The following is a 21,038-nucleotide window of genomic DNA, read 5'->3' on the forward strand; positions in this document are numbered from 1 at the left end:
TGTCCCAGTACTGAGCAAGCATATATTGTATCCATGATTATAGAACGAGAGATATCTCGCACGATATTGTATTATAATTTTCATACTCAACCTTTACAAGATGCATCGTGCATTTACAAGAATATGTGATGATATCGTTGTAAACTTTCAGTACAATACTTATTAAACATTGGCGTGAACAATTCATAAATATTGCAGAAGATCATTTGGTACACAGTCACAAGTGACGAGAGCTTTGTTACTTTAACCACATTGAAAAAAAAATCCTTGCCTCCATTTCACATCAAACACCGCTCTGTCCATTCAGAACATCCTTGCTATTGCACACAGGTTCCTCTCCGTACACCAGTTCTGCACGATGCCACAAGACTACACTACTGTGTGCAACTGACCTATGTACAAGCGTGACTCACTAAGTGTCTACTCAATCCATGCCTGTGGTGCCACGCACCCGTGACCCTAGAGACTACACACCTGTGCATCATTAACCGAGCCCCTCTAACCTGATATTCGGAACGATGCCTCTACTGCCATACATCCGTGCCTCTAGAATCTTGACAGCAGCAAGAGGGTTCAAAACCGTGCCTCCACACAACCGTGCTTGTACTGACTGCACTTCCGTGCCTCTGTTTGCTTGATCAACGTGCCTCACATGAAACCCACAGTAACTCTACGTGCTCCGCACGCGTGATCGCCAATGCAACTTTGGTGCTGCACAGACGCGTCTCTCAGTATACCCGTACCTCCACAACCGTGCTTGTACTGACTATAATTCCATGCCTCCGTTTTGCTCAATCCACGTGCCTCACATAAAACCAACAGTAACTCTACGTACTACACACACACGTGCCTCTCGCATGAAACCCATAGTATCTCGCCCTACAACTTTGGCGCTGCACACACGTACCTCTCAGTATACCCGTGCCTCCTCACGACCGTGCCTGCACTGATTTCAATTCCGTGCCTTCATTTGCTTAATCCACGTGCCTCACATAAAAGAGATGCACAGCCGTGCCTCAGAGTAAACAACACACGTGCCTCTACTGTATTGATAACTATGACCCCAATTAAATAACATCCGTCCAAAAAAACATATTTAAAAGAGATGCACAACCATACCTCTTCTACAAACATACAACAGCAATGAACACTTAGGTTCATATCGTTTCATGTATCTAGACAACATTAAACCGTAGCATAGATTTTTAAACAAAATCCATTTATGTTCAAAGGCTATAACTAACATCACTGCGGCAGAAGATTGAAGATAACAACAAGCCTCCCATCACGCTCTTTGAAAGTTATCAGCACCAAGTTGTTTACTTCAATAGACGATGCCTGGAGAAAATCAATAAAACCTTCCTGTTTGAACACCATTCTACTACCCAAGCCAATGAAGTAGGAGCAAGGAGTGCTCACATATATATCATCATCACCAGATTCCAAAGTAACTTCAAGGGTTAAAACGCCAGTCCTAGGAAAAGTCACAAACTCCTTCAAACTCCTCACAACAATACCAGGAATAACCTGACAAAAAACATCAAGCTATCAGAAATAGAAAAAAATTCAAAACTATAAATAGAAGAGATAATAAAAATAAATAATAAACAGAAACAAAGAAAAATTAGTGGAAAAAAATCTGACCATATGATGACCATTAACATTCATGGAATCAATCCTGTGAACAAAAGGACAACACGGTATGTAGACATCATCAAAGAGTTGACACCTCATGAAATACATCTGCTGATAATTAAGAAAAACACCACGGGTGTAATAACAACTCCCAACAAGCTCCATCTCGGAGTCGCTCAAACCATCAAGAGCTACAAAATATAATTACACAGGCTCAAGGGAACAGAAAAATCATCATGTGCAATAAAACAAGCTAAAAACTTCCTTCAAAATAAACCTTACCAACAGACGGTAAAGGAGACAACGCATCTCCACGACCAACACGATAAAAATCAATACCAATCCATGTTCCATAATGTTCAAGCCTAATGATCATTATATCACGAGGACGGCCACCATAATCACTGACCAATCGTTCCAGGAAGGACCATGGAATTTGCTCCTCAACCGACCATGACTAAACAGAACACCATACAAATAACCCTCATTGCACTGAAAAGCAAGATCAGTATCTTCGTCACCCCTCCTTATGGCTAAAGCCCTACACTCCTCGATGTAACGAGCAAGATGAACTCTAACACTGCATGGAACATACTACACAACAAATCAAAACAAGGATCATAATCAAAACCTAAACAGCATGAGCAGCACCAAAATAAATAAGCGTGTGTGCCAAAATTTGAACAATTATAAAATGATATTCTTACAACACGCCTCCAACAACGCCGATCCAGGACCACACTGAACCCATCTACAAAAGAATCAACAGAAGAACACGGGCCACCAGGCATACGGCAAAAAGGACAAGCCATAACTGCAAGGAACACAATGATTATCAAGAACTAATCCCACAAAACCCAGTTGAAACTTGACATCTGATAGTGTTGGTAGTCCCCACCCATAACTACCCCATAAATCTCCATATCCCGGAAATATAATGGGAACAAAAAGAGAAACGAGAAAGGGAAACAGGGAACCCACGAAGGCAACCGGTAGGGAACGGCGATCACGCGAACGGGGAAGCGCAGTCGACGCTAAAGAAGGACCACCGTAAGAGCAGGCAACAAGCGCGGCGGTCGGGACAGGGCCGCCGTAACCACGCGACAAGAGCGGCGGCCGCGACGGGCGGAGACGACGGCAAAGAAAGAACGTGCTCCACGACGGTTCGCCTACACCAGAGAGAAACAGATCTCAAAACAGATCAAAAGGTTTTACAAAACGTTAAAAGTATAAGGACTAAAATGAAAAAGGAAAAACCAGAAAGGGAAACCAGAAACCAGAAAACACGGGAGACGCCGTGCGCGCGCCAAGTGTCGCGCGCGGAGCGCGTCGGAAAAGTCTCCCGACCGCTCCGCGCGTGACACTTGGCGCGCGGGGAGCGCTCTCCGACTAATCGTTGCGAGGAGCGCTCCTCAATTAGTGATTTCGCCATACCGCCGTTCGCACATGCTTATGGACGGGCCTCAGATTGGCCGCGGATGATGTCAAAATCCCCTAATGGCCTAATACACTTACCAATCAACCATTAGCAAACAACTATAATTACTCATAAAACCTGAAGCATGTGTCTCACTGATATCTTGAATCACTTGCATCAGTTCTCGAACGAGGATCCACCTATGTTAATCGTTTTCCTCGAAGAAGTCGAGAGCTCCCTACTCTTCGTCTCCAAAAATCATTCCTTTGTCAACATCTGTACGTGTCAACATTTATTCGAGACGATGAGAGGAAGGACGTTGTACCATGAAAAACGACGTATACAATCACACATTTATAATAGTAGAGTACTATAAAACTGTAATAAAGATAAGATAATATACACACGTACGGCTCCAAACAATCCACCGGAGCGAAAATAATGCCAAACACGCATACCAAACAGCAATCTGCAAATGATTAGAATTACTACTCAGTATTGGCACGGGTCTCACAGACTGTAACACCCCGGATGTAACTTTCCAGATTTGTAACTCCCTTGGAACCACCTACAGCTCCAGGTGGCGAAGAGCCGACATCGAGGTGCCAAACCTTCCCGTCAACTCTTGCCATTTTCGGCTATGTGTTATGATATTCCCTCCGTGGTTGGGTTCTTGTTTTTCGTTTTGCATTTTGTTCATGTCATGCATCTCATATCATGTCATCATGTGCATCTCATTTGCATACGTGTTCGTCTCATGCATCCGAGCATTTTCCCCGTTGTCCGTTTTACAATCCGACACTCCCACGTGCACCGGCGCACCCCTCTTGTTCCTTTTTCATGAGCGGGTGTTAAACGTTCTCGGAATGGACCAAGTCTTGCCAAGTGGCCTTGGTATACCACCGGTAGACCACCTGTCAAGTTTCGTTCCATTTGGAGGTCGTTTGATACTCCAACGGTTAACCGGGTAACCGCAAAGACCTTTTGTGTGTTGCAGCAAAACCCCCCTCCAAACAGCCTAATAACCCCTCTAAGTCACCTCCATGCTCTCGGTCGTTCGATCACGATCGTGTGGGCGAAAACCGCACTCCATTTGGAGTCTCCTAGCTCCCTATGCCTATATAAACACCCTCCCCGTCCAAAATTCCGGGTCCAAACCCTAGCCACCACCCCCTCCACGCGCCGGACACGTCCGCCCGGCGCCGGACGAAAGCCGCCGCCGCCCGCAGCCAACCGGCGCGCGACATGTGGCGCCCCCGCCACCCGTACGCCGCCGGCCCGCGGGGCCCGCATCCGGCCCCCGCGGCCCGAGCCGCCGCAGCCCCCGCGCGCGCCTCCTCCTCCAGCGCGCCCGCGCGCCGCCCTCGTCCTCCCGCCGGCGAGCGCCGCCTGAGCGCATCCCCGCCGGCCGGCCAACCGCGCCGCCGCCCGTCTCCGCCCGTGCGCCCGCGTCCGTCGCCGACGACCGCGCCGCCGCGCCCGTCCCCGCGCCACTCCGGCCGCGTCCCCGCCGGCGCCTCCTCCTCCTCCCTTGCCCGAAACTCCGGCGAGCCGCTGCCTCGGCGTCCGTGCGCCCCGATCCAGATCCACCGCACGGTTGACATTCTCCCCCCCCCCCCCCGAAATTCTCCAAGTCCTGAAAATATTGCTTTATATGCTCATGTTGATCGCCTCATATCTCATTACATACTGCTCCGTTTTGCGTGTATGATATATCGAAATGTTCGCCTCGAGATGCTCTTCATTTTGTTCCATTGTGCCATGCTCGTTTGAGTTCATCTTGACGCCCAAATCTCTGGTGCAAGAGTGCTATATGATGTTTACTGCTGTTACTTATCAGAACTTGGTGAATTGTTATTTTTGTTGCAATTGATGTGTGCATCTTATGAGTATGAGCTCTACATGTGTTTTGATCTATGTCATGCCATCTTTACAGAGGTGTATGCCATGTATTTTTGTGATCTATGTGGTGACTAGCACAAGCATGCAAACTAGGCTTCGTGATGTTTCTGTTTTCAGCGACAGGATTTTGCCAAGTCTTTATCTGCTGTTATTTTTATGCCATGTAAACTTGATGCTACAGAGAGATGCATGCTTCTTTTGGGAAGGTTCAGTAAGGATGTTTTGTAGATATAGTTGTTCTCTATCCATCCATGCCCCTGTTTGCAATTATGGAGTGCCCTAGCATGTCTTAATCTTGCCCTACTTTTGCTATAAAATATTCCTGGCAGATTGTTAACATGATATTCAATTTTGCCAAGGTTGTTGTAGTTGATCCATACATGCTATGAACTTGTTCTTGCCATGGTTAGCATCATAACCATGGTCAGTAAGGGACTTTTGTTCAATGATTTTAGTAGATTCATGCCATGCCTTGTTTTGCTATGTTAAGTTCTTGTAGCATGTTGATTGCTTGCTCTGAACATTGCTACCTGATGCTGTTTCTGCCATGTCCAGTATTTTTACTAAGTCTGTGATCCTGATATCTTTTGCACTATTGCCATGCTTGTTTGAACCTGTTATTGTGTGATCTAGCCGTAGCTTAGTGTTCATCTTTTGTCAAACATCTCCTGTAGATTACTTCCATATGCTTTGTTGCTATATTGGAGTGCTGTAGATTACTTGCAATTGATGTGTGCATCTTATGAGTATGAGCTCTACATGTGTTTTGATCTATGCCATGCCATCTTTACAGAGGTGTATGCCATGTATTTTTGTGATCTATGTGGTGACTAGCACAAGCATGCAAACTAGGCTTCGTGATGTTTCTGTTTTCAGCGACAGGATTTTGCCAAGTCTTTATCTGCTGTTATTTTTATGCCATGTAAACTTGATGCTACAGAGAGATGCATGCTTCTTTTGGGAAGGTTCAGTAAGGATGTTTTGTAGATATAGTTGTTCTCTATCCATCCATGCCCCTGTTTGCAATTATGGAGTGCCCTAGCATGTCTTAATCTTGCCCTACTTTTGCTATAAAATATTCCTGGCAGATTGTTAACATGATATTCAATTTTGCCAAGGTTGTTGTAGTTGATCCATACATGCTATGAACTTGTTCTTGCCATGGTTAGCATCATAACCATGGTCAGTAAGGGACTTTTGTTCAATGATTTTAGTAGATTCATGCCATGCCTTGTTTTGCTATGTTAAGTTCTTGTAGCATGTTGATTGCTTGCTCTGAACATTGCTACCTGATGCTGTTTCTGCCATGTCCAGTATTTTTACTAAGTCTGTGATCCTGATATCTTTTGCACTATTGCCATGCTTGTTTGAACCTGTTATTGTGTGATCTAGCCGTAGCTTAGTGTTCATCTTTTGTCAAACATCTCCTGTAGATTACTTCCATATGCTTTGTTGCTATATTGGAGTGCTGTAGATTACTTGCAATTGATGTGTGCATCTTATGAGTATGAGCTCTACATGTGTTTTGATCTATGCCATGCCATCTTTACAGAGGTGTATGCCATGTATTTTTGTGATCTATGTGGTGACTAGCACAAGCATGCAAACTAGGCTTCGTGATGTTTCTGTTTTCAGCGACAGGATTTTGCCAAGTCTTTATCTGCTGTTATTTTTATGCCATGTAAACTTGATGCTACAGAGAGATGCATGCTTCTTTTGGGAAGGTTCAGTAAGGATGTTTTGTAGATATAGTTGTTCTCTATCCATCCATGCCCCTTTTTGCAATTATGGAGTGCCCTAGCATGTCTTAATCTTGCTCTACTTTTGCCATAAAATATTCCTGGCAGATTGTTAACATGATATTCAATTTTGCCAAGGTTGTTGTAGTTGATCCATACATGCTATGAACTTGTTCTTGCCATGGTTAGCATCATAACAATGCCATCTTGCTGTAGGTATGCTTGTTTTTTCATGAATTGCCTTGTGATGAGTGAATCAAGCTCACCAAGATGCCTTCATAATGCTGTTACTGCCATGCTCTGTTCTGCCAAGTCTGAAACCTGTTAACAAAACTTGCTATGTTTACATGGGTGTCATCACATCTTCTGATCCTTTTTGGCTCATGGTCAGTAAGGGACTTTTGTTCTATGACTTTAGTAGATTCATTCCATGCCTTGTTTTGCTATGTTAAGTTCTTGTAGCATGTTGATTGCTTGCTCTGAACATTGCTACCTGATGCTGTTTCTGCCATGTCCAGTATTTTTACTAAGTCTGTGATCCTGATATCTTTTGCACTATTGCCATACTTGTTTTAACCTGTTATTGTGTGATCTAGCCGTAGCTCAGTGTTCATCTTTTGTCAAGCATCTCCTATAGATTACTTCCATATGCTTTGTTGCTATGTTGGAGTGATGTAGCATAGTTACTAGTTGCATTCTAAGTGCTATCATGCTGTTAATCGCAGAATCGCGTCATTCTTGTTTTGCTTGCCATTTGCAAACCGTGCATCCATTTCCGGTGATCTTTATATCGATTTCGACCGAAATCATCTCATCTTTCCAGTGACATACTTGGTTTGCCAAGTTACTGCCTTGTTCATTCTTTTTCTTCCGAAGCACGCATATGCATCGCATACCACATCTCGCATATCATGCATGTTTTGCATCATGTTGCTTGTGCATTTCCCGTGATTGATTATGGTTCCGTTGCTTGTGTTCTTGATGTGGGTAGAGCCGGGAGACAAGTACGCTTAGGAGGAACCTGTTGAGTACGCTTACGAGGATCAAGCTTTCGACAACTCTGAGAACCTTGCAGGCAAGATGACCATACCCTCAAAATCACTTCTATCTTTGCTTTGCTAGTTGTTCGTTCTATTGCTATGCTGCGCTACCCACCACTTGCTATATCATGCCTCCCATATTGCCATGTCAAGCCTCTAACCATCCTTTCCTAGCAAACCGTTGTTTGGCTAAGTTACCGCTTTTGCTCAGCCCTTCTTATAGCGTTGCTAGTTGCAGGTGAAGTTGAAGTTGGTTCCATGTTGGAACATGGATATTTTTTGGAATATCACCATATCTCTTATTTAATTAATGCATCTATATATTTGGTAAAGGGTGGAAGGCTCGGCCTTATGCCTGGTGTTTTGTTCCACTCTTGCCGCCCTAGTTTCCGTCATACCGGTATTATGTTCCTTGAGTTTGCGTTCCTTACGCGGTTGGGTGATTTATGGGACCCCCTTGACAGTTCGCCTTGAATAAAACTCCTCCAGCAAGGCCCAACCTTGGTTTTACCATTTGCCACCTAAGCCTTTTTCCCTTGGGTTTTCGCGAGCCCGAGGGTCATCTTTATTTAAACCCCGGACCAAAGCTCCTTCGAGTGCTGGCCCAAACTGGGCGATGTCCGGTGCCCCCTGGGCAACTAGGGTCTATGCCAACCCGACGTCTTGCCCATCCGATGTGTCCTGAGAACGAGATATGTGTAGCTCCTATCAGGATTTGTCGGCACATTCGGGTGGCTTTGCTGGTCTTGTTTTACCATTGTCGAAATGTGTTGTAAACCGGGATTTCGAGACTGATCGGGTCTTCCCGGGAGAAGGTTTATCCTTCGTTGACCGTGAGAGCTTATAATGGGCTAAGTTGGGACACCCCTGAAGGGTATTATCTTTCGAAAGCCGTGCCCGCGGTTATGAGGCAGATGGGAATTTGTTAATGTCCGGTTGTAGAGAACTTGTCACTTGACTTAATTAAAATACATCAACCATGTGTGTAGCCGTGATGGTCTCTTTTCGGCGGAGTCCGGGAAGTGAACACGGTTTGAGTTATGCATGAACGTAAGTAGTTTCTGGTCTTGATCATTTCTAGCTTCACGACCGTTGCGTTGCTTCTCTTCTTGCTCTCGTTTGCGTATGTTTGCCACCATATATGCTTAGTGCTTGCTGCATCTCCACCTCATTACACCATCCTTTCCTATAAGCTTAAATAGTCTTGATCTCGCGGGTGTGAGATTGTTGAGTCCTCGTGACTCACAGAATCTACCAAAACAGTTGCAGGTGCCGACGATACCAGTGCAGATGATGCAACCGAGCTCAAGTGGGAGTTCGACGAGGAACGTGGTCGTTACTATGTTTCTTTTCCTGATGATCAGTAGTGGAGCCCAGTTGGGACGATCGGGGATTTAGCATTTGGGGTAATCTTATTTTTCATTTGGATTTGACCGTAGTCGGTCTATGTGTGGATTTTGGATGATGTATGAATTATTTATGTATTGTGTGAAGTGGCGATTGTAAGCCAACTCTCGTTATCCCTTTCTTGTTCATTACATGGGATTGTGTGAAGATAACCCTTCTTGCGACAATACCACAATGCGGTTATGCCTCTAAGTCGTGCCTCGACACGTGGGAGATATAGCCGCATCATGGGCGTTACAATTTGGTAATCAGAGCCATCCCCGACTTAGGAGCCCCCTGCTTGATCGAATCGCTGGCGTTGTTGAGTCTAGAACAAAAATGTTTTGAGTCTTAGGATTATATATATCGGAGAGTACGATTGTTTTTACTCCTCAGTCCCTTCGTCGCTCTGGTGAGGTCTCCTGACGTAGAAGTTTTGACTCTTCTCTCCTCAAATTTCACTAAAAAAAATTTAGGATCACGCGGGTATCTTAGAGTTGTTCCGATGGTTTTGTGACGAGAACATTGTTCTTGGTGCCTCCTGACATTTAGCGGTTGTGGCAGTGTCCCGGGGAGTTGAGCTCCGAGGTGTTGTCGTCACAATTTTATCGTTGCAGTTCTGGAATACCTGAGTTTCGCCGACATTGAAAATCTCTTTTATGCAGTTGTTGGTGAGATCACCTCGACGCCACCCAGTACTGGGGCGGGAGTTCGGGAGTATTGCCATAACTCGTATAACGGATGCTTTTCGAAGGTTGAGGTACACAATTTCCGAAGGTTTCTTGGTTATGTGTTGACAGATGGATACAGCTGGATCTAGGGATTGCTAGTTTGGGTGATATATTTTGTGTCCCCTGTATCCCCAACACCAGATTGCATAACCAGAAAGTTTCGGGAGTTTATAGGTGGGATTCAAGTAGCTCTTAGCATTTCTTCCCGTAGATATTTGGTTTGTGATTGGGTAATCCTTACCACTTATTTGTTCCACTCGTACCTTTTTATTTTTTTCATCAATCCTTTTATCAAGTGGCTTCTCACCTTAATGGAAGTGTGATGATTTACTATGGAATTCATTCGTTCATCCTTGTTCGAATGTTTATTGTGAAGACTATATGTTGCAATTTCTATTCGTTGATTCAACTTGTCTATTTGTCTATCAAGATGCTAACGGATGTCACCCTCTTCAGGATGGCTCCGCCAACGCGTCAGAATCCGGAACGCAATGAAGGGAGTCAGGCGAACCCTCCGCCACCACCTCCGCCTCCGGAGGCATGGCAAGCTATCATGGCAGCCACCAACGCCAATGCTCAGATGATTTTGCAACTCTTGCAAGAACGCACCCAAGGGCAAGGCAATCAAGGAAATCAAGGCCAAGGCAACAATCAGCCTCACTTCGCTACCCTCAACCAGTTCCTCGCAAATCAGCCCAAGTCTTTCAGCTACTGTGCTAAGGCCACAGACGCCGATGATTGGCTCGTGGACATCAACAAGCATTTTGAATGTAGCAATGTCAGGCCTGAGGACTTTGTCAAGTTCGCTTCTTTTCAACTCAAGGATCAAGCTGCCGAGTGGTATCAACAATACAAAGATTCCAGAGGAGGTCGTGTGATTAACTGGGATGATTTCCGTCGAGACTTCAAAGCTCACCACATTCCACAAAGTGTTGTTGAGAGCAAGCGTGAGGAGTTCTGCAATCTCAAGCAAGGCAGCATGTCCGTGTATCAATACAATACTCAGTTTCAGAAACTCGCTCGCTTCGCTAAGCAAGACGTTCCTGATGAAAAGAGCATGATCTATCAATTCAGAGGTGGCCTCAAAGAAGAACTGCAATTACCTCTCGTGCTTTTTGAGCCGACCAAGTATGATGATTTCTACAATATGGCTCTGAAGCAAGAGGCTGCTCAGCTCAAGTGTGAGGCTTCTAAGAAGAGAGTCAGGGACGCAATTCAGTCTTCTTCTTCCTCACTAGTGGCTGCTAAGCAACAGAAGTTCTGGTTGCCTCCTCCTCCTCCGTTTCGTCAGCCTTTCCAGCAGAAGAACAAAGGTGGCCATGGATCTTCCCACCCACCCAACCCTGGCTATCAGAACAAGTCTCAGAATCAAGCTCCAAAGTCGAATGCTTCTTATCATCGTCCACTCTTAGAGGTGACTTGCAACAAGTGTCAGCAGAAAGGTCACTATGCTAACAAGTGCTTCAACCAAAGGCGCCTTCCGCCTCCTCCTCCTGTGAGATCTTCCAGCAATGAAGTGGTCAAGCATAATCCCAAGTCTGCAAAGGTGAACATGATGAATGCAGCTCAAGCGGAGGAATCTACTGATGTGATTATGGGTAATCTCTCAGTTAATGATATTCCTGTAAAAGTCTTATTTGATACTGGTGCATCTATTTCTTTCATAGCAAGACCTTTTGCATCCATGAACAATTTGCATACTGTCGATCTGTCTAAGCCGATAGCGGTTTCCTCTCCGGGCTTGTTCATGAATACCAAAATGATGGCTCCGGATGTTTCTATCAAGATGGGCAACTATAAATTTTTATCTTCTCCAATGGTTCTTGGTGACTCGGATATTGATCTAATTCTCGGGATGGTCTAGCTTTCTAAGCACAAGGCTCAACTTGATTGTGCTGCCAGGGAAATTCAATTGACACACTCTTCTGAGGATGTTATCATCTATGCCGCTCGTGATGAAACCATTCGGTTGTTTTCTCTCAATGAGAAGGGCGAGTTGAATGCCATCTCTCAAATTCCAGTCGTTTGTGAGTATCAAGATGTCTTTCCAGAAGAGCTTCCGGGTATGCCTCCTCACCGGCTAGTTGAGTTCGTTATCGATCCTGAGCCCGGCACTGAACCCGTTTGCAAGCGTCCTTACAAGCTTGGACCTAAGGAGCTGAAGGAATTGAAGAAACAGCTCGATGAACAAGAGCGTCTGGGTTTGATCAGACCAAGTTCATCTCCATGGGGTTGTGGTGTTCTTTTTGTCCAGAAGAAGGATGGCACGGACCGACTTTGTGTCGACTACCGTCCATTGAACAAGAAGACAATCAAGAACAAGTATCCACTTCCCAACATCAATGAGCTATTCGAGCAACTTAAAAGTGCTAAAGTATTCTCCAAGATTGACCTTCGTATGGGTTATCATCAGATTCGCATTCGTGAAGAAGATATTCCCAAGACAGCATTCAGAACAAGCTTTGGTTCTTATGAATATACGGTCCTGTCTTTCGGTCTTGTCAATGCTCCTCCAACATTCTCTCGAATGATGAATTTCGTATTCAATCCCTATACCAATGAATTTGTCCTGATGTATCTCGATGATATCTTGGTCTTCTCCAAGAATAAGAAGGATCATGCCAAACATTTGCGTGGTGCTCGACAAGCTCAGAGAGTATCAATTCTATGCGAATTTTTCCAAATGTGAGTTTTGGCTTGATGAAGTTCTTTACCTTGGTCATATCATCTCTGCCAAGGGCATCGCTATTAATCCCGAGAAGGTGTCTGCAATTGTGAATTGGGAACCTCCTCAGAATGTCAAGCAGCTCTGAAGTTTTCTTGGTCTTGCAAGCTATTGCCGAAGATTCGTTGAGTATTTCTCTAAGATTGCAAAGCCTCTTTCCAACCTCCTCCAGAAGCATGTGAAGTATGTCTGGACGCCTGAGTGTGACGTTGCTTTCAACACTCTCAAAGAGAAACTCGTCACAACTCCTGTCTTGACTCCTCCTGACAAATCCAAGTCATTCGAAGTTTTCTGTGATGCTTCTCTTCAAGGTCTCGGTGCTGTATTAATGCAAGAGAAGAAAGTTGTGGCCTATACCTCTCGTCAGTTGAAGCCCAACAAAAAGAACTACCCCACTCACGATCTTGAGTTGGCGGCAGTTGTCCATGCATTAATCACATGGAGACATCTCTTGTTGGGAAGAAAAGTGGACATATTCACCGATCACAAGAGTCTCAAGTACATCTTCACTCAGCCCAACCTCAACCTCAGGCAAACTCGATGGGTCGAAATGATTCAAGAGTACAATCCGAGTATTGAATATACTCCAGGCAAAGCCAACGTCATTGCAGATGCTTTGAGCAGGAAGGCTTATTACAACAGCTTAATTCTCAAGCCCTTCCAACCGGACCTTTGTGAAGCTTTCCGCAAGCTGAATCTCCAAGTTGTTCCTCAAGGCTTTCTTGCCAACCTCATAGTCTCTCCTACTTTGGAAGATCAAATTCGTGAGACACAACTTCTTGATGCCATGGTGAAGAAGGTGAAACATGGTATTGATAAGGGTCTTTCCAAATACAAGTGCTATCGCATTGATGACAGAGACACTTTATTCTTCGAGGACCAGATTGTGGTTCCTAAAGGTGATCTAAGGAAAGTCATTATGAACGAGGTGCACAATTCTCTTCTTTCCATTCATCCTGGAAGTACGAAGATGTACCATGACCTCAAGAAGTCGTATTGGTGGACTCGAATGAAGCGAGAAATCGCTCAATTCGTGAACGAATGTGATCTCTGTCGAAGGGTGAAAGCAGAACACCAATGACCAGCTGGTCTCCTCCAACCTCTTGATATCCCAGAATGGAAGTTTGATCATATTGAAATGGACTTCGTGACTGAATTTCCCAAGTCCAAACGCGGAAATGATGCTATCTTCGTTGTCATCGACAAGCTTACTAAAGTGGCTCATTTCCTTCCAATCAAAGAACCTATCACAGCAGCTCAGTTGGCAGAGCTATACACCTCCAGGATTGTCTCCTTGCACGGCATTCCACAATTGATTTCTTCAGATCGTGGAAGCATCTTCACTTCTAAGTTCTGGGACTCCTTCCAGAAGGCCATGGGCACCAACATTCGCTTCAGCACAACTTTCCATCCGCAAACTAGTGTCCAAGTCGAGCGAGTCAATCATATTCTTGAAGATATGCTCAGGGGGTTGTGTCATTTCCTTTGGCATGAAGTGGGAAGATTGTCTTCCATATGCCGAGTTCTCCTACAACAACAGCTTCCAAGCGAGTTCGGGCAAGGCCCCATTCGAGATTCTATATGGCAGAAAGTGTCGTACTCCTCTCAATTGGTCAGAGACTGGTGAACGCCAACTTCTTGGCAATGACTTAATCACAGAGGCTGAAGAAATGTGTAAAGTCATCCGTGAGAATCTCAAAGCCGCGCAATCGCGCCAAAAGAGTTACTATGATAGTAAGCACCGTGATGTGGCTTCCGAGATCGGAGACCATGTCTACCTCCGCTTCTCTCCAATGAAAGGCACTCGTCGCTTCGGTATCAAAGGGAAGCTTGCCCCTAGATACGTGGGTCCTTTCAAGATCATTGGCAAAAGAGGCGACCTCGCATATCAACTTGAGCTTCCCTCCAACTTCGCGAACGTGCACGATGTGTTCCACGTGTCACAGCTTCGCAAGTGCTTCAAGAGTCATGAGCGCACCATCAACTTCGAAGAGATTGACCTCCAAGAAGATCTGTCTTATCATGAGCACCCCGGTGCTATTCTCGAAGAAACTGAGCGCAAGACTCGCAACAAGTCTATCAAATTCCTGAAAGTGAAGTGGTCGCACCATTCCGACCGAGAAGCCACCTGGGAACGCAAGGACTACCTCCGTTCCGAATATCCAGAGTTCTTTCAGTCCTAGATCTTGGGACGAGATCCTCTCGTAGTGGTGGAGTGTTGTAACACCCCGGATGTAACTTTCCATATTTGTAACTCCAACTCTTGCCATTTTCGGCTATGTGTTATGATATTCCCTCCGTGGTTGGGTTCTTGTTTTTCGTTTTGCATTTTGTTCATGTCATGCATCTCATATCATGTCATCATGTGCATCTCATTTGCATACGTGTTCGTCTCATGCATCCGAGCATTTTCCCCGTTGTCCGTTTTGCAATCCGACACTCCCACGTGCACCGGCGCACCCCTCTTGTTCCTTTTTCGTGAGCGGGTGTTAAACGTTCTCGGAATGGACCGAGTCTTGCCAAGTGGCCTTGGTAGACCACCTGTCAAGTTTCGTTCCATTTGGAGGTCGTTTGATACTCCAACGGTTAACCGGGTAACCGCAAAGACCTTTTGTGTGTTGCAGCAAAAACCCCCCTCCAAACAGCCTAATAACCCCTCTAAGTCACCTCCATGCTCTCGGTCGTTCGATCATGATTGTGTGGGCGAAAACCGCACTCCATTTGGAGTCTCCTAGCTCCCTATGCCTATATAAACACCCTCCCCATCCAAAATTCCGGGTCCAAACCCTAGCCGCCACCCCCTCTGCGCGCCGGACACGTCCGCCCGGCACCAGACGAAAGCCGCCGCCGCCCGCAGCCAACCGGCGCGCGACACGTGGTGCCCCCACCGCCCGTACGCCGCCGGCCCGCGGGGCCCGCATCCGGCCCCCGCGGCCCGAGCCGCCGCAGCCCCCGCGCGCGCCTCCTCCTCCAGCGCGCCCGCGCGCCGCCCTCGTCCTCCCGCCGGCGAGCGCCGCCTGAGCGCATCCCCGCCGGCCGGCCAACCGCGCCGCCGCCCGTCTCCGCCCGTCCGCCCGCGTCCGTCGCCGACGACCGCGCCGCCGCGCCCGTCCCCGCGCCACTCCGGCCGCGTCCCCGCCGGCGCCTCCTCCTCCTCCCTTGCCCGAAACTCCGGCGAGCCGCTGCCTCGGCGTCCGTGCGCCCCGATCCAGATCCACCGCACGGTTGACATTCTCCCCCCCCCCCCGAAATTCTCCAAGTCCTGAAAATATTGCTTTATATGCTCATGTTGATCGCCTCATATCTCATTACATACTGCTCCGTTTTGCGTGTATGATATATTGAAATGTTCGCCTCGAGATGCTCTTCATTTTGTTCCATTGTGCCATGCTCGTTTGAGTTCATCTTGACGCCCAAATCTCTGGTGCAAGAGTGCTATATGATGTTTACTGCTGTTACTTATCAGAACTTGGTGAATTGTTATTTTTGTTGCAATTGATGTGTGCATCTTATGAGTATGAGCTCTACATGTGTTTTGATCTATGCCATGCCATCTTTACAGAGGTGTATGCCATGTATTTTTGTGATCTATGTGGTGACTAGCACAAGCATGCAAACTAGGCTTCGTGATGTTTCTGTTTTCAGCGACAGGATTTTGCCAAGTCTTTATCTGCTGTTATTTTTATGCCATGTAAACTTGATGCTACAGAGAGATGCATGCTTCTTTTGGGAAGGTTCAGTAAGGATGTTTTGTAGATATAGTTGTTCTCTATCCATCCATGCCCCTGTTTGCAATTATGGAGTGCCCTAGCATGTCTTAATCTTGCCCTACTTTTGCTATAAAATATTCCTGGCAGATTGTTAACATGATATTCAATTTTGCCAAGGTTGTTGTAGTTGATCCATACATGCTATGAACTTGTTCTTGCCATGGTTAGCATCATAACCATGGTCAGTAAGGGACTTTTGTTCAATGATTTTAGTAGATTCATGCCATGCCTTGTTTTGCTATGTTAAGTTCTTGTAGCATGTTGATTGCTTGCTCTGAACATTGCTACCTGATGTTGTTTCTGCCATGTCCAGTATTTTTACTAAGTCTGTGATCCTGATATCTTTTGCACTATTGCCATGCTTGTTTGAACCTGTTATTGTGTGATCTAGCCGTAGCTTAGTGTTCATCTTTTGTCAAACATCTCCTGTAGATTACTTCCATATGCTTTGTTGCTATATTGGAGTGCTGTAGCATAGTTGTTGCATTCTAAGTGCTATCATGTTGTTAATCGCAGAATCGCGTCATTCTTGTTTTGCTTGCCATTTGCAAACCGTGCATCCGTTTCCGGTGATCTTTATATCGATTTCGACCAAAATCATCTCATCTTTCCAGTGACATACTTGGTTTGCCAAGTTACTGCCTTGTTCATTCTTTTTCTTCCGAAGCACGCATATGCATCGCATACCACATCTCGCATATCATGCATGTTTTGCATCATGTTGCTTGTGCATTTCCCTTGATTGATTGTGGTTCCGTTGCTTGTGTTCTTGCTGTGGGTAGAGCCGGGAGACAAGTACGCTTAGGAGGAACCTGTTGAGTACGCTTACGAGGATCAAGCTTTCGACAACTCTGAGAACCTTGCAGGCAAGATGACCATACCCTCAAAATCACTTCTATCTTTGCTTTGCTAGTTGTTCGTTCTATTGCTATGTTGTGCTACCCACCACTTGCTATATCATGCCTCCCATATTGCCATGTCAAGCCTCTAACCATCCTTTCCTAGCAAACCGTTGTTTGGCTAAGTTACCGCTTTTGCTCAGCCCTTCTTATAGCGTTGCTAGTTGCAGGTGAAGTTGAAGTTGGTTCCATGTTGGAACATGGATATTTTTTGGAATATCACAATATCTCTTATTTAATTAATGCATCTATATATTTGGTAAAGGGTGGAAGGCTCGGCCCTATGCCTGGTGTTTTGTTCCACTCTTGTCGCCCTAGTTTCCGTCATACCGGTATTATGTTCCTTGAGTTTGCGTTCCTTACGCGGTTGGGTGATTTATGGAACCCCCTTGACAGTTCGCCTTGAATAAAACTCCTCCAGCAAGGCCCAACCTTGGTTTTACCATTTGCCACCTAAGCCTTTTTCCCTTGGGTTTTCGCGAGCCCGGGGGTCATCTTTATTTAAACCCCGGACCAGTGCTCCTTCAAGTGCTGGCCCAAACTGGGCGATGTCCGGCGCCCCCTGGGCAACCAGGGTCTATGCCAACCCGACGTCTTGCCCATCCGGTGTGCCCTGAGAACGAGATATGTGCAGCTCCTATCGGGATTTGTCGGCACATTCGGGTGGCTTTGCTGGTCTTGTTTTACCATTGTCGAAATGTCTTGTAAACCGGGATTCCGAGACTGATCGGGTCTTCCCGGGAGAAGGTTTATCCTTCATTGACTGTGAGAGCTTATAATGGGCTAAGTTGGGACACCCTTGTAGGTTATTATCTTTCGAAAGCCGTGCCCGCGGTTATGAGGCAGATGGGAATTTGTTAATGTTCGGTTGTAGAGAACTTGTCACTTGACTTAACTAAAATACATCAACCGTGTGTGTAGCCGTGATGGTCTCTTTTCGGCGGAGTCCGGGAAGTGAACACGGTTTGAGTTATGCATGAACGTAAGTAGTTTCAGGATCACTTCTTGATCATTTCTAGCTTCGCGACCGTTGCGTTGCTTCTCTTCTCGCTCTCATTTGCGTATGTTAGCCACCATATATGCTTAGTGCTTGCTGCAGCTCCACCTCATTACACCATCCTTTCCGATAAGCTTAAATAGTCTTGATCTCGCGGGTGTGAGATTGCTGAGTCCTCGTGACTCACAGATTCTACCAAAACAGTTGCAGGTGCCGACGATACCAGTGCAGATGATGCAACTGAGCTCAAGTGGGAGTTCGACGAGGAACGTGGTCGTTACTATGTTTCTTTTCCTGATGATCAGTAGTGGAGCCCAGTTGGGACGATCGGGGATCTAGCATTTGGGGTTATCTTATTTTTAATTTGGATTTGACCGTAGTCGGTCTATGTGTGGATTTTGGATGATTTATGAATTATTTATGTATTGTGTGAAGTGGCGATTGTAAGTCAACTCTCGTTATCCCTTTCTTGTTCATTACATGGGATTGTGTGAAGATAACCCTTCTTGCGACAATACCACAATGCGGTTATGCCTCTAAGTCGTGCCTCGACACGTGGGAGATATAGCCGCATCATGGGCATTACACAGACCTCCTGAACCATCTTTGCCAGGTTTTCACACGAGGAACCACCCACTTCCATGGCCTTTCTAGAAGACACGAAGAGCTCACTTGCTCTAGCTGCGGCATGTCTCCCTTCCTCTCCGAAGATCAACTCCCTTGCCAACACCTGCACGTCTCCACACACAACCAATCCACCGCCTTCCTTGTCCGCGTCTCCTGTTAGCCAAACTCGGAGCCCCATGTGGATCACGTCCACGACGAACTTGGTGTTGAGCTTCTGCTCGGCCGCCATTGGGAACGCCAGTATTGGCACGCCCATGGTAATGCTCTCCAGCACAGAGTTCCACCCGCAGTGGGTGAAAAATCCTTTGACTGACTTGTGACCTAGCACTCCGAGCTGGTTGATGAAACCTCCCACCACCTTGCCCCTGTCCCCGAACCTGTCATTGTTAGATAATAACGAGATAAAACGAGACACGAGAGCACACGGATTTTTACGTGGAAACCCTTGCGAGGAAAAACCACGGAACGCACGACGGCGTATCATTATAGATGGAGTCTCATACAAGTGTTGTACTACAGATGGAGTCCTACCGGACTACGTCATGCCAACCGTGCTAGACGTAGCATGACTACAACTCTGTTTCGTGTCCACCCAGAAAGAGAGTTGTTTGCCCCTTTATATAGTACCAGCTAGTCATAGAATAGATGAGAGAGATCCACCAGATTAGCACGTAGAGGGTTTGTCCTCTCGTGTAATGTAATACTCCTCCCAATTATAATGATACGCCGTCGTGCGTTCCGTGGTTTTTCCTTGCAAGGCGTTCCACGTAAAAATCCGTGTGCTCTCGTGTCTCGTTTTATCTCGTTATTATCTAACAAGTGGTATCAGAGCCAAGTTTCATCATATACGAGATTTGAGACGAGAGGATTAGGGTTTTCAAGAGGAAAGAAGGTGTTTCTCCTAATGATGAGACAAGATATAAAGCAAGGTTAGTTGCTAAAGGTTACAGTCAGATTCCAGGTATTGACTATAACGAAGTCTTTTCTCCTGTTGTGAAGCATAGCTCTATTCGCACTTTACTCATTATTGTTGCCATGCATGATCTTGAGCTTGAACAGTTGGATGTTAAAACTGCATTTTTACATGGAGAAATAGAAGAGGATATTTATATGGAACAGCCTGAAGGTTTTGTTATTCCTGGAAAAGAAAAGCTTGTCTGTAAGTTAAAGAATCTCTTTATGGATTGAAGCAATCCCCTAGACAGTGGTACAAGAGATTTGACACCTTTATGCTCTCTCAAGGTTTCAAAAGGTCTAATTATGATAGTTGTGTCTATTTGGAAACTGTCAATGGTTCAACTATTTATTTGCTCCTTTATGTTGATGATATGCTTATTGCTGCAAAGAGTATGTCGGATATTACTGAACTAAAGAAGCAATTGAGTAATGAATTTGAGATGAAGGATTTGGGTGCAGCAAGGAAAATACTTGGCATGGAAATATCCAGAGATAGACCGTCTGGAAAAGTATATCTAAGTCAGAAGGGATATATTGATAAAGTTCTTCGTCGTTTTAATATGCATAATGCCAAGCCAGTAAGTACTCCATTAGCTGCACACTTCAAATTATCATCAGCTTTATGTCCTAAGTCAGATGCAGATATTGAGTACATGTCTAGAGTTCCTTATTCGAGTGCGATTGGTTCACTTATGTATGCCATGGTTTGTTCTCATCCGGATTTATCATATGCATTGAGTGTTGTTAGTAGATACATGGCTAATCCTGGAAAAGAGCATTGGAAAGCAGTTCAGTGGATTTTCAGATACCTGCGTGGTACTTCTAATGCTTATTTACAGTTTGGGAAAACTGGAGATGGACTTGTTGGTTTTGTTGATTCTGATTTTGCTGGTGATTTGGATAAGAGAAGATCGCTCACAGGTTATGTTTTTACCATTGGTGGTTGTGCTGTGAGTTGGAGAGCAACTTTGCAGTCTATTGTGGCTTGTTCCACTACTGATGTCGAGTATATGGCTATTTCTGAGGCATGCAAAGAAGCTATCTGGTTGAGAGGTTTGTACACTGAGCTTTGTGGAGATTCATCTTGCCCTACCATATTTTCTGACAGTCAAAGTGCTATATATCTTACAAAGAATCCAATGTATCATGAGAGAACAAAGCACATTGATGTCAGATTTCATTATATTCGAGATGTTGTTGCTGAAGGCGATTT

At 45.5% G+C, this 21,038-nt stretch overlaps 1 protein-coding gene and 1 long non-coding RNA gene across 2 annotated transcripts; both read right to left on the minus strand.

Annotated features, from left to right (window-relative positions):
• Positions 1-1,122: 1,122 nt before the first annotated feature.
• On the minus strand, positions 1,123-1,943 carry LOC120969719 (uncharacterized). The gene is made up of 2 exons (XR_012189152.1): positions 1,645-1,943; positions 1,123-1,527 (listed from the first exon to the last, which is right to left on the minus strand). It is a non-coding gene; the product is annotated as an uncharacterized lncRNA (long non-coding RNA).
• A 698-nt stretch (positions 1,944-2,641) lies between these two features.
• On the minus strand, positions 2,642-19,412 carry LOC109770089 (UDP-glycosyltransferase 73C7-like). The gene is made up of 4 exons (XM_073503911.1): positions 19,408-19,412; positions 18,834-19,245; positions 3,511-3,521; positions 2,642-2,804 (listed from the first exon to the last, which is right to left on the minus strand). The coding sequence occupies exons 1-4, from the start codon at positions 19,410-19,412 to the stop codon at positions 2,642-2,644; spliced, it is 591 nt and encodes a 196-aa protein (XP_073360012.1).
• Between the last annotated feature and the right edge of the window lie 1,626 nt (positions 19,413-21,038).

Source organism: Aegilops tauschii, chromosome 7 (genome assembly GCF_002575655.3).
Source record: "Aegilops tauschii subsp. strangulata cultivar AL8/78 chromosome 7, Aet v6.0, whole genome shotgun sequence".
Classification (NCBI taxonomy): Eukaryota; Viridiplantae; Streptophyta; class Magnoliopsida; order Poales; family Poaceae; genus Aegilops; species Aegilops tauschii.